The sequence below is a fragment of the Azolla caroliniana genome, unplaced genomic scaffold (assembly GCF_043228905.1).
Source record: "Azolla caroliniana isolate FFs.n. ecotype wild unplaced genomic scaffold, voAzoCaro1.0.p SCAF_9, whole genome shotgun sequence".
Taxonomy (NCBI): Eukaryota; Viridiplantae; Streptophyta; class Polypodiopsida; order Salviniales; family Salviniaceae; genus Azolla; species Azolla caroliniana.
In genome coordinates, this window is record NW_028230444.1 from 20,508,409 (window position 1) to 20,520,088 (window position 11,680).

General features: G+C 36.9%; 1 protein-coding gene across 1 annotated transcript; it reads left to right on the forward strand.

The window, feature by feature from the left end:
• The first annotated feature begins 279 nt into the window (after window positions 1-279).
• LOC147860543 (E3 ubiquitin protein ligase DRIP2-like) lies at window positions 280-7,353 on the forward strand. Its single transcript, XM_087325054.1, has 6 exons — window positions 280-599; window positions 2,070-2,169; window positions 4,926-5,912; window positions 5,999-6,049; window positions 6,181-6,253; window positions 6,822-7,353. The coding sequence occupies exons 1-6, from the start codon at window positions 485-487 to the stop codon at window positions 7,032-7,034; spliced, it is 1,539 nt and encodes a 512-aa protein (XP_087181180.1). The 5' UTR covers window positions 280-484; the 3' UTR covers window positions 7,035-7,353.
• The last annotated feature ends 4,327 nt before the right edge of the window (window positions 7,354-11,680 follow it).

Consider the following 11,680-nt stretch of genomic DNA (forward strand, 5'->3'; position numbering starts at 1 on the left):
ATACATTTACATGCATACATACATACATTTACATGCATGCATGCATACATACATACATACATACATACATACATACATACATACATACATACACACACATACATACACACATATACACATACATATACATACATACACACACATCTACATACGTACGTACGTACGTACGTACGTACGTACATACATACATACATGCGCCATGGCATGTCATAAGTCATGATCAATCATATCATGCAGCAACACGCATTTATTTTGTATACTTTGGAGAGACTCATCCATCCATATTCATCCCTTCTCTGATCCTGCCTCAGGAGGCGCAGACCGACAAGGCCTTGTTTATACATATACATATACATATATGTATATGAAGAGTCCAGTTAGGAAAACCCTAACCCTAGTCTGTGCAGGATGCCATTGATCCATATCAACAGTATTGCTATCGAAGCATACTGTTTTGTCCTGTCTCAATCATCTCTATCTAGCTATGTCTCGCAATAAGGTGAAGGTGGCTAGACCACCCATTATACTCTGTTTGCAGTGCCCCCTCTGTTCCAACCTGGTTCATGAAGCTACCACAATTTCAGAATGCCTTCATACATGTAAGTAACAGCTACTTTCTTATCCACATGTAAGTGCATGTGCACGAGGACATTCACCACACACTGCATCCACACACACAATATTGTTTACTTTTTTTTAAGCAGTAATAGACTCCCTTAGAAGTACGTATTGACTGGATTCATGGAGGTTTTCTCCCTTCCTATGTCCACTTACACAGAAGAAGACGTTTGCATTTTGATTTTTGTGATGATCCAAACACACATTTTGGTTGATCAGGACCTGCCCTTATATGCTTCTGTCAAGCCTAATGTTGTACATTGCGTGGAAACCTGAGGGGAGGCGGGCTTTTCCTCACATGATAAAATGGTGAGTATTCCCCCCCTGGCCCCATTGCATCTAGATAGGTATCCTCTACCTCACCCGCAGAATCTCATAGTGTCGAACATAGGAAAATGGTGTCTTTCTCACATTGGGAAATGGGAATTTGATCTGGTATCCCCTCCCTTGCTCAATTGCACCTAGTTAGGCATGCAGAACTTTGCATGCAAAAGCTTATAATGTTTAACATTGTGCACAAACATGGGCGAAAGTGGAAAATTCTCCACATTGCTGGTACTGTCGTGGCCCCATTGCACATGGATAGGTAGCCTCAATCTTGCTGTAGACGCTCATAATGCCGAATATTCTATGGAAACATGAGGTATCTTTCCCTCATGGGAAGATGGAAATTTGTCCAGTCCTCCCTCCCCTCCCCAACTTCACCTATCTAGGTATGCAGAGCCTTGGCTGGGGAAGCTCATACTGTTGAACTTCATATAGAAACACGAGATGGACAAAACTTTTATTCTCTCTAGAATTGGGTCGGCAGACCCTCTGCCCTCACCACATAGATGGGTATGCTCCACCTATCCTTTAGAACCTCCCTACATCAAATGTCACGGGGAAACATGAGGAAAAGCGAACGCTTTCCCATGTGAGAAAATGTCTAAAACTTCTTATGAGCTCCTTTTACCCTCATGCTGTTGTCTGTGACAGTCAGTATGAATTAATCCATATTTTTCCTTGATTAGTTCTTTGGTCTGTTGTCTGTGACAGTCAGTATGAATTAATCCATATTTTTCCTTGATTAGCTCTTTGGTAAATATTCATTTACCAAAGAACTAATCAGTTGATGTCCTAAGTCCTTCAGGATTACGATATACATTTGTGTTCTCATGCTTCCGATAAACATTTGCGTCCTAAGAAACCACGGCAGGGTTCTCATTCTTACTTGTTTGATCAGCTAAACAACTGATTTACTCATTATCAGGAAACCTTTCTATCTAAAAGAAAAGCCAACAACACATTTAAAATGATATTTTCTAACACATGAGAAATAATTATGTATATCTTTAAGAAAAGACAAGCCAAACCATATATATATATATAATGAAATAAAAGTTGGCATTGAACACTGGCATTATATAAAATACATCTGACTTTTGGGCCCCATTTTCTTTGTAATGCAGTTTGCAGGGCTTGCATATATCAACATTTAGGGGACAATGAGAATGATTGCTGTCCAATATGTAATGTAAATCTTGGTTGTTCGCCTCTGGAGAAATTAAGGTCTGTATGCTCCATTCCCCCGAGTTGTATGTTCCGACAATTAGTTACTACAGCAACCTAATGGCTATATTCTAGCCACTTTTCTACTCTTAACTACATTTATATTTTTTATGGCACATTGGCTTCTAAAATATGGCTACAATATATCCTGCATTTCTTAGAAAACTTTTCTATTCTAATGGTGATAGGGTTTCCTCTAAATACGTAGGTTTCTGATTTCACTTAGAGCTAGTTAGTTTTATACATAACCATATTGAGCGATCTGCTTGAGCAAAAGAGAAAGGGATTGGTCTTTTGGAGAGCCATCCAAAGGTCCTGAAAATCATAAATTTGAGAAAACTGGAGTGCCACCTCAACATCTCTATGTTCCTTGGTTTAGGTGAATGGATCTCTATATTGAACGATCTGCTTGAGCAAAAGAGAAAGGGATTGGTCTTAATTAGGATATGCATGAATTTTTTTGAATGGATTTGAGTTTATGACAATCAGAGAAGTCCTTTGAATATTAAGAGTTTTTATTTATTATTGAAAGACTCTTTCTTGCTGCATAGGAGGTACCTAGTCCATACTAGATAGGAAGAGAGGCACTGATGAGCTGATGTGTGGAATCCTGTCCAGGATCCAAACATCTTATTATAAGGTTCGGGAGTTTCATGAATAACATCTGTTCAAGCCAAAGCGAAGGTATGGCAACATCACTCTTAGAACTTATCATCAGAGTAGGGAGATGATGTCATGCAAGTGGCAGCTCCTTGCCTCCGTAACAAGGATGCTGAAAGTGGGGATAAACATGTAGGATTCTGAAATGCAAGGTTAGTTCTAGTCACATAGCATAAATATAGATGCGCTACCCCCATTCTAATATAGCTTGGATTTTCCATACCTGAACATGGAAAAAATGGCAAAGAAATAAGTGCTCCAAACTGATAGCATTAATTTGGATAATGAAAGAACATGGGTCGACCCCACAAGGTCTCTTGTTAGGAAGACGGTTCACTATAAGGTGCTCTTTTTAAACTTGTTGCATGATGAATTGATCATCAAGCCTTCTTTTATAGATACACATCTATCTAATGTGCTCTGTTGTGTGATAGGGCAGCTTAGGATCTCTTAATATCAGTTGGAGATTGGGATAGACAAATATGCACTCAATTAAATGAAATAATGGATGTTCCATCGGGGGGTGAAATCTGTAGAACACTACGTTTGCCATTGTGATGCTCTATGTGAAATAATGAGATACCACTCCTCAAAGAAGTCTTTGGACCACACACAAGGTAATGGAGTGCAAAGATCAACAATGCTTGGGACTGCTCTTACTAGAACTCGAGGTACAGAGAGAATTTGTCCAAGGACAACAAGACAACCAAAATATCCATCAACTTAGAATTATCACCAACTTTCTTTAGCTCAATCACTCTGTCTCATGGTACAAGTTAATCGATGGCTACACCAATGGTCTTGACCGAGACACTCAAATGAGGTTACAATAGGTCTGGCAATAGCAGTAGGTCCCAGTCTTGTCACCCGTGTCACTGACCTATAGAGGCCTTTATTACTTGGTATTAAAGGATCGTCCCTTGCTTCAAAGATCTCCCCATCTCGGATCAATATGCACCATGGATGATCAGCACAATGAATATCCCATACTTAGACCCATCTCCTTCATGGGTTTAATGTGGAGGTGGCAGCGGTGGAAAATAAAAAAGGGAACTAATTCAAATTTTTGTTGATTCTTTGGATGAAAATTTTAACATCCTCTTTTTTTGGGGTAAAATTAGGAAGTACGTTTATTTTCACTAGTTCGAATGGAAGAATATATAACTGTATAGAATTGACATTTTGAAGATCTTTCAAAGGCAAAAGTTCAGTCTCTCTAAGTTCATGATCTCAAGTTCTTAGATAATGTGACTGTTTGGTACCTTATATTTAGTTTTGTTTATTCTTGTTCATTCTTTAAAGATGAGATGACATTTGAAGGTTAAATCTCTCGTACAGTCTCTTAGAGGCCATTTGGCCACTTAAAGGACATTATCATTTTCTTTCTTTCTTTCTGTAATCTTCTTGAATGTTCATATGCCATTGCTTATGTCAGACCCTGCCATCCAACTTCTCTGATCTTAATCGTTATGGTCCTAATATAAAAAGGGGCCTTGAACTACAAGGCTTACAATCTTGTCAAAGCTATCTTTCCTTTTATCAAGTACTGTCATGTATTAACATATAGTTGCTTGCACATGAATTGGTAAGACTAACATTAATGTGACAGCACCAGTATATTAGTGGTTTATGTAAATGTCTTTGTAATCTCAATACTCCTGAATTCCAACTTTCGTTGATGCAAAGGTACAATTTGTGCTGGTAGCCGTATTTAATTATGCTATGGGAGAGAAGTTCTCTCCTGTGCGTGCATTTTGTGCTTGAACGTTCTCTTTCATATATTATGAATCCTGATTTTTAGAGTACAATTATATGGATGAGAATATTTGCAAAATTCAAAACAGTATTATTGAATATGTTTTCAAATGAAAAGTGTGCATGGATGCTTTGAAATTTAGTTATAGGCCTAAAAAAGGAAGTATAGAAATAAATTAGTAGTTTGTGTGCATAAGCAGACCAACTGTCAGGTTGGTGCCTTAAAAATGTTAGCATTCTGTGAGATGTGACATTTTTCGATAGTTAAGGATTTCCAGAAAAGAAGTTACATGAAGTAGAAGTGAGTGGTTCTGTTTATTGTTTTCTTATTTTTTTTGCAGGGCTGATCATCAACTCAACGATGTACGGAGCAAAATTTTTCCATCTATAGAAAGGAGGAGAACAGATGATAATGGTAACATTGATGGTGATGTTTCATCACCTGTTCGCAGAAAAGAGAGATCCTTATCCTCCCTTGGTATTGGCGCTGTCCCTTCATCTCATCCTGGATTTGTAAGCAGACGCACAAAGCCAGTTTCTAGAAGGACACCAACAGCAAGGGATACGTCTTCAGATGAGGACATTGTGTATACGAAAGCAGGAAAAGTTCACAGAAAAAAGGTATTTGATAAAGACTCTCCACAAGGATCTAGTTCAGAGAGAGGCTCTACAAAATCGGGAGAAAGTGATGCTTTGGAAAGAGGAGATAACATCTGCGATGATTATGTTCGCGCTCTATCAACATTAAAGAGAGAGCAGCATAGTTCAGGAAAAAAGATGCCTCAGGTATTACATGCTATTGATGGTGCTTCTCAGCTGGGATTTTTTCTGAAGTCTCAAAATTTGGAGACTTCCAAGAGGATACCTCATGAAAGACACTTGCATAGTTATAGGGCACAGACACAGTTTCCTGGGTTGATGAAAGGACGTGGCGAAGTTTCAATTGATAACTCACCATTAGCACAGCTTGCTGAAATTGCAGTAGATGAAGCGCGACAAAGCAGCATGTTTAAGACTAGGACTCGAGGCCCTCGAACAGCACGAGGGAAAGGGAGAAATGATGGGACAAAGTGTCCTGCTGTTGGGGGAATCTTAAGTTGGAAGATGATGCTGGAAAACATCCGCGGTGAAGCTACATTACAAGTGAAGAAGCATAAATCTAATATCCAATCACCTCTTAAGGCTAATTCAACATCCAAAAAGCCTCCGATGAATAAGACAATGGATACAAGTGTAACTAAATTCTCTCAAAGCATTCCTACGCCTATCTCCAATCAGGATAAAGCAAACACTGGTTTTTGGTTTTCACTAGAAGCAGCAGAGAATCAGTAAGTATTCACCTTTTCCTCACCAAGATGTCTCTTAAATATTTTTGTAAATGAAACCAATTTATATCTGAAATGATTACCTGCAGATCTGGTCAATGCTCTCTTCCACAGATATCTTCACGCTATCTCCGAATCAAGTAAGTAATAGACAGAGTGTATGTGTATAGAGGCTGAAGCCCTGGCCTTCTGTTAAGATCATTCTGTTCATATATGTTTTGTAATTATGGGTGTTAAGAGCGTGATGATCATAAGTGAATAACGTATGCAGGAATGGAAAGCTTCCAGTCTCTACTGTAAAGAAGTACCTTGTGAAGAAACTTGATCTCCAAAATGAAAATGAGGTAAGATAATTGAATATCTCACGTTTTGTTAAAAATGAATCATTCAGAGCTGAGGTTAGGTATTTATAATTTCTTGAGAGATTAAATACATGTGTTGTAACTTCGAAGGTAGATATATATTATGCAAACCTCCAAAGAGGCCAAGGTTTACAATCCTGATGTCATGTACTATCTCTTCCACTTGTAGGGATAAAATTGAAAATGTGAAGTATCCTAAATGGTCCCCAGAAATGTTATATTTGAGAACCAAACTATGCGACGAATAGATAACTTAAGCTACCTTACTTCTTGATGTAGCAAATTAATAACTAAAGCCATAATTATCAATTTCTGCAAATTTTCTGAATATGAAAATCAGGTGGATGCCTGTATAATTTAAATTTCATCTTCACCACCATCACTTCTCTCTGATCTATGAATGGTCAAATAGCTGAGACCCACAGCATACATGTATACATACACGCACATACACAGGCACACGCACATACACAGGCACACGCACACACATGCTCAGATGCATATATATAAAAGCTTTGTGGTCATTAATGAGGTATATTGTACTCTGCAGGTGGAAATAAAATGTAGAGGTCAGCCTGTTCTGGGGAACTTGCCTCTTGAAAAAGTCCAAAACATTTGGTTGGCAACTACTACTTCATTTGAATTGCTACCTGCCTTGAAACAACTTAACATTGCTGCACGAGAAAACAAAAACTGGCCTCAATTTATGAGTAGACCTGCTGATGATTGTGTCATGGTTTTGACCTATTCTCGGAAATTCTGACAAATCCATGGCTCCTGAATCAAGTGAAGTTGCACCCAATATATGATCTTGCTTTGTTTTAAGTTCAGATTCCTTGTAGAAGGGAGCAATGGTCATGTAGGTACCAATCCTTTGCAAGCCTTGCCGGTTTGTATGCTAAATTTGGATGTCTACAATTTTTTCATTGAATAATTTATTTAACCTCAAGTTTGTAACGATTTACAAGATATTTTTGTGAAGAGAACACAACAGATTTGATCGAGATTTACAGGTTTAGCATTGAAGCTTAATGCTTCATGCTCAGTTTTCCATATAAATTCATTTTTTTACTGTTATTCAAGTTGATAAATATACCAAATTGTAAATTGAAGTGTCCAAAATTTCAAAATACATAGTTTTTAACAGCCATTTGGGTTGTGAAGCATTCGTGAAAAGTGTTTGAATTTTCGAAGCAGATACTGAAGCACAAGTAATTGAACGAACGGTGTATTTTGCTGTATAGAAGGCAGACAGGAACATGACAGGACTTTGATATGCACCAACATTTTTGAGGATGTTATTCTTGTGCAAAGAAATTGCAGTTTTTGGCAACCAACCGTCGTATCTTATGTACTAGTGGCAAGTGTACTCTTTCAGATCATTGTAGCAAAGGATATTTAATGGTACTTACTTGAAGCACTCAAACCAGTATCTAGTATATTTTACCTTGTCATGTAATAGCCTAATCAGTTTTTCCACAATAACATTAATAGTCAGTGGAGGTAGAGCATGCACCTTGAATGTGGTTGCAGTCTAACTTGTATATTTATCAAGTCATGGGAAAGCACTTTATTGGGTTCATGTGAGTTTAGTTAGTTCTATTATTTATGATTTTGGCACTTTTAATAACAATGAAGAAGGTTGGGTCATGACATAGCACTCCTGAAAATGAAATTTGTTTCCCATACATATACTAGAGCCACATTTTCCTCCATAGACTTCGATATGCACTTTCATGTGGAAGGCATATTCATAACATTTGATATTACTTGCACGATTTCACTTTAGAGAAACTTAAAAGAGTGATAATGTATTAACCCAAAACCCAAGAAGTTGTGTATGGAATTTAGGATGTTACCATGTAGCTAGTGTACACATTTCACATATGTACTACACCTACATAAGAAAATGTAATACGTATAGTGATTGGGAACTCATAAGGAAGCCCTCTCACTCATACAATGAAGGGTGGTTCATGAATCATGACACACGTGACATTTAATGCCATATTGGTCATATAACAACTACCATTATGTGGAAGCGATTGGATCAATCTTTCATTAAATTGAAGTTCTGAAAACTCCACCTTTTGGTTACAATAGTAGTAAAAGATGACACAAGTCTTTTGGTTTCCTAAATAGATAAGGATTCAATGGAAGCTTAGATAATGATAATCTCAATTCCAATAATTATTGATGGATACTTAGTTGTGCTACAAAATGAGATGGTAAGGCCTTGAGTTAGACGTATGTGTGTTCCCTAACCTTAATTATTTACTTAGCTTGACCTTACCTTAAGACCCAAACTCGAAAACTTAAGCTTACATGTTTCTACTAGTGGTTGTAGCTCTTGTGGAGCATCGTTTGTCTCTCAACTAAGTATATTGCCATTTCTTTTGTTTGTTTTCCTTGTTTATTTAAGTGATTAAGTATGTTATGTTAAGAGTTTTGAACATTGGGATTGTCAAGATATTCGACCTTTAACTCCTCACACATAGCATTGATGGTAGATTCCGTAATGCAATGCACAAGTTGACACATCCATTGATAAAGGCGGTTTCTCTCGCCAACACTTATTTTGGGCAACAAGTGGGACCCCATGATTTTTTTGCATGGAATTGACACAACAAATGGCGATAATGTGTTTGCGAGCCATGCCCATTTGCAACAATCAAACATTGACGATCTCTTGCAACCACATTAAATATAACATTATACAATGCCCAACACTTATCAATGACTACGCCATTTGGCCCCACCTTAGACATCCTTGTGAATATGAAATTCAAGCAAGTTCCTAATGCACTTTGCTCATGATTTGACCCCTCATAATGAGGTTTGGGGCAAGGACAACACATCATTAAAATGTGGAGACGATTGCCCAATAGTTGTTTTAGGAAAAATTGATCACACATTTCCAACATCCATTGATATTGAAGTATCAAGATAAATGGTCGTGGGGCAGGAGATCCATTTGAAAATGTAATCTCTCTCTTGCACGTAACTAAGGATGTCATCCACGTTGTTGCTTTGCTTGGCAAGTTGCACCCAAAGTAGATCAATGATGCAATACTTGATAGCGAGAACATTTTAAAATTTCAAATATCCATTTCCAAACACTCAAAAACTTTCACAAAACCATTTTCAAGTAGTAAACAAAAGTAGAGACCAAATAAAATACATACCTTCCAACTCAACAAGTGGGCAATGTAGATGCAAGTGCAGGCGGTGATGGCTTCTTCCCTCTTAAAACTCTTGCAGTCATTTCAAAAACACAAGACACGCCTTAGGGTTTTAGTCAATTACAAGTATAAGTCGGGCTCTTGCTTTTAGTCTGGCAATTGCAAGAGTGTCATGTCGGACAACTAATTCGAGTAGGGCAGTTGAAATTCAAGTTGTCGTGGGCTACCGAATATCGGGTTTTTTGATAGCGCACTTTATTTGGGGATAAAGATTGAAATTCAGGTTGTCGTGGGCTACCGAAAATCGGGTTTTTTGATAGCGCACTTTATTTGGGGATAAAGATTTGACGGTTTAGATCGCACGATGATTCCTCGGAAACACAACCTGCATCGTTCATGGCCCCTCGATTCCCTCGCCACGAATGCCTCTTTATGAGCTGCAGGGTGCAAATATAGACACCGTCACATGTAGAAGAAGAAGAAGACGAAGAAAGAACAAGAAAGAAGACAAAGAAGATTTTAAATTATTCTAATTTATAAATGAAATCCATTTAAATATTACATTTGCTTTTACAATAGTTTGAATTCTTGATCATGCTTATTCATTGTTTCTTTATGGATGCCAAAGCTCATTTAAAGAACAACTATGGTTATATACTACAAGAGGATATTCTTGATCATACTTATTAAATGTTGTAAGCTATTTATCTAATTCTTTAGCATATTTGTTTCTCGAGGTCGCAAGAAGTGTATAATTGGGTTCATTAGTTGCATGACATTAGCCTGATCTCATATTCCAAAAAGATAACATTGAAACTAATCCCCCTTTAATTTCCTAACAATTGGGGTACATTTTTTTAATCTTGTTTGCCTAAAACAAATATGTTTAGTATTCATAAAATCTTTATGATATACATTCATATTCATTGTAGAGCATTTCTTCCATGCCCGTTGTTGCCATTTGGAAAATTGTATAGTGAGGAGTATATATAGCATGGGAAACTATCTTACAAATATCCCAAGAATTATACTAAAAATCATTTAAATTATGCCATCCTAGTATGTTTTTTATTATCTTGACACATTCTTGATCATGCGTGATGAATGTGTTTGGTTATTCTTCACGAACTTTCAATGGTATACACATCCTCAAACAATGCAGAAACACAAGGTGATTACAAACGTATATGGGTGTATGCACGAGGGAGTCGCGAACATATGTTTGAGCCTAACACACTTGCGCACACAATACCATATTGAAATTTTCATTATTTAAATCATGATTCCTAAAAGATTTCATGATTATTCTAAATTTGGCATTTGCACATTCTTGTTTATTCTAAGATAAGTTTCATCATTTGTTCACATTGCAAAAAATGTATTGTCCAAAGAACATGGTTGGAGGAATGTATCGTTGAATCCTAACATATCCGTACATGGCCGTGACAATTTTTACATTATGAATCATCAAATGACAATCACCCTAGAATGAAGTCCATGAGACTTCCTTTAAAGATTTTGAGAACATAATTTTGGATTTGACAATAAAAAGAATAGAAGCCACCTCTTACCTATTTTGGAATTTGCATCATGATTTGCTAATTGTGTAATGCTCTTCCTCAAGTTCCAATTTCTACTAGGCCTTTCATTTCACATTTTATTACATAACTAGTAAAAATCATTATTTAAATGGGAGTTAACTAGCAAATGCTCACGAAAAGCCTTACATGAAATGCACTTAATGTCACTGCAACATTATTGAAATGATTTTGAACAAAAACTTTTTTAGCGACATTCCTCAATCATTGACCATAATCATGATCCATATAAGATTGATGCCATGTCTAAGGCTATTTCCTATACCTTGCTTTGAGCGCTAAAATGTTGATTGGAAATCCTAAATTTTTTAGTTTGAAATATTTATAGAGGCAATAAACCAACAACTATGATGAATTTTTTTACTAAATCTCAAAACATTTTTGGTGGTTTTTCATTTAGTTTCTTATTATTTCATACATGGAATGGAAACTCAACCTAATTGGTAAAGCAAAATTTCTGAACACATTTGCTAATAACCAGTGTGAAAGTGACCCAATAGCAAAAACCAATAGGAGAAGATAAAAATCCTATTAAATTCCAACCCATGTTTGGCATGGTTTGACAATGTCCTATTGTTTCGTACTCGAAAAGGAAGGAAACCTCCCCCAGAAGTTAAAACCGTTCAATT

What these genes read in the sequence shown, in the direction of transcription:
- LOC147860543 (XM_087325054.1), top strand. Translation starts at nt 485, where the DNA reads ATGTCTCGCAATAAGGTGAAGGTGGCTAGACCACCCATTATACTCTGT. An exon ending in TTCAGAATGCCTTCATACAT is followed by an intron (nt 600 to 2,069) that starts GTAAGTAACAGC and finishes TTTGTAATGCAG; the next exon opens with TTTGCAGGGCTTGCATATAT. An exon ending in CTAGAAGCAGCAGAGAATCA is followed by an intron (nt 5,913 to 5,998) that starts GTAAGTATTCAC and finishes GATTACCTGCAG; the next exon opens with ATCTGGTCAATGCTCTCTTC.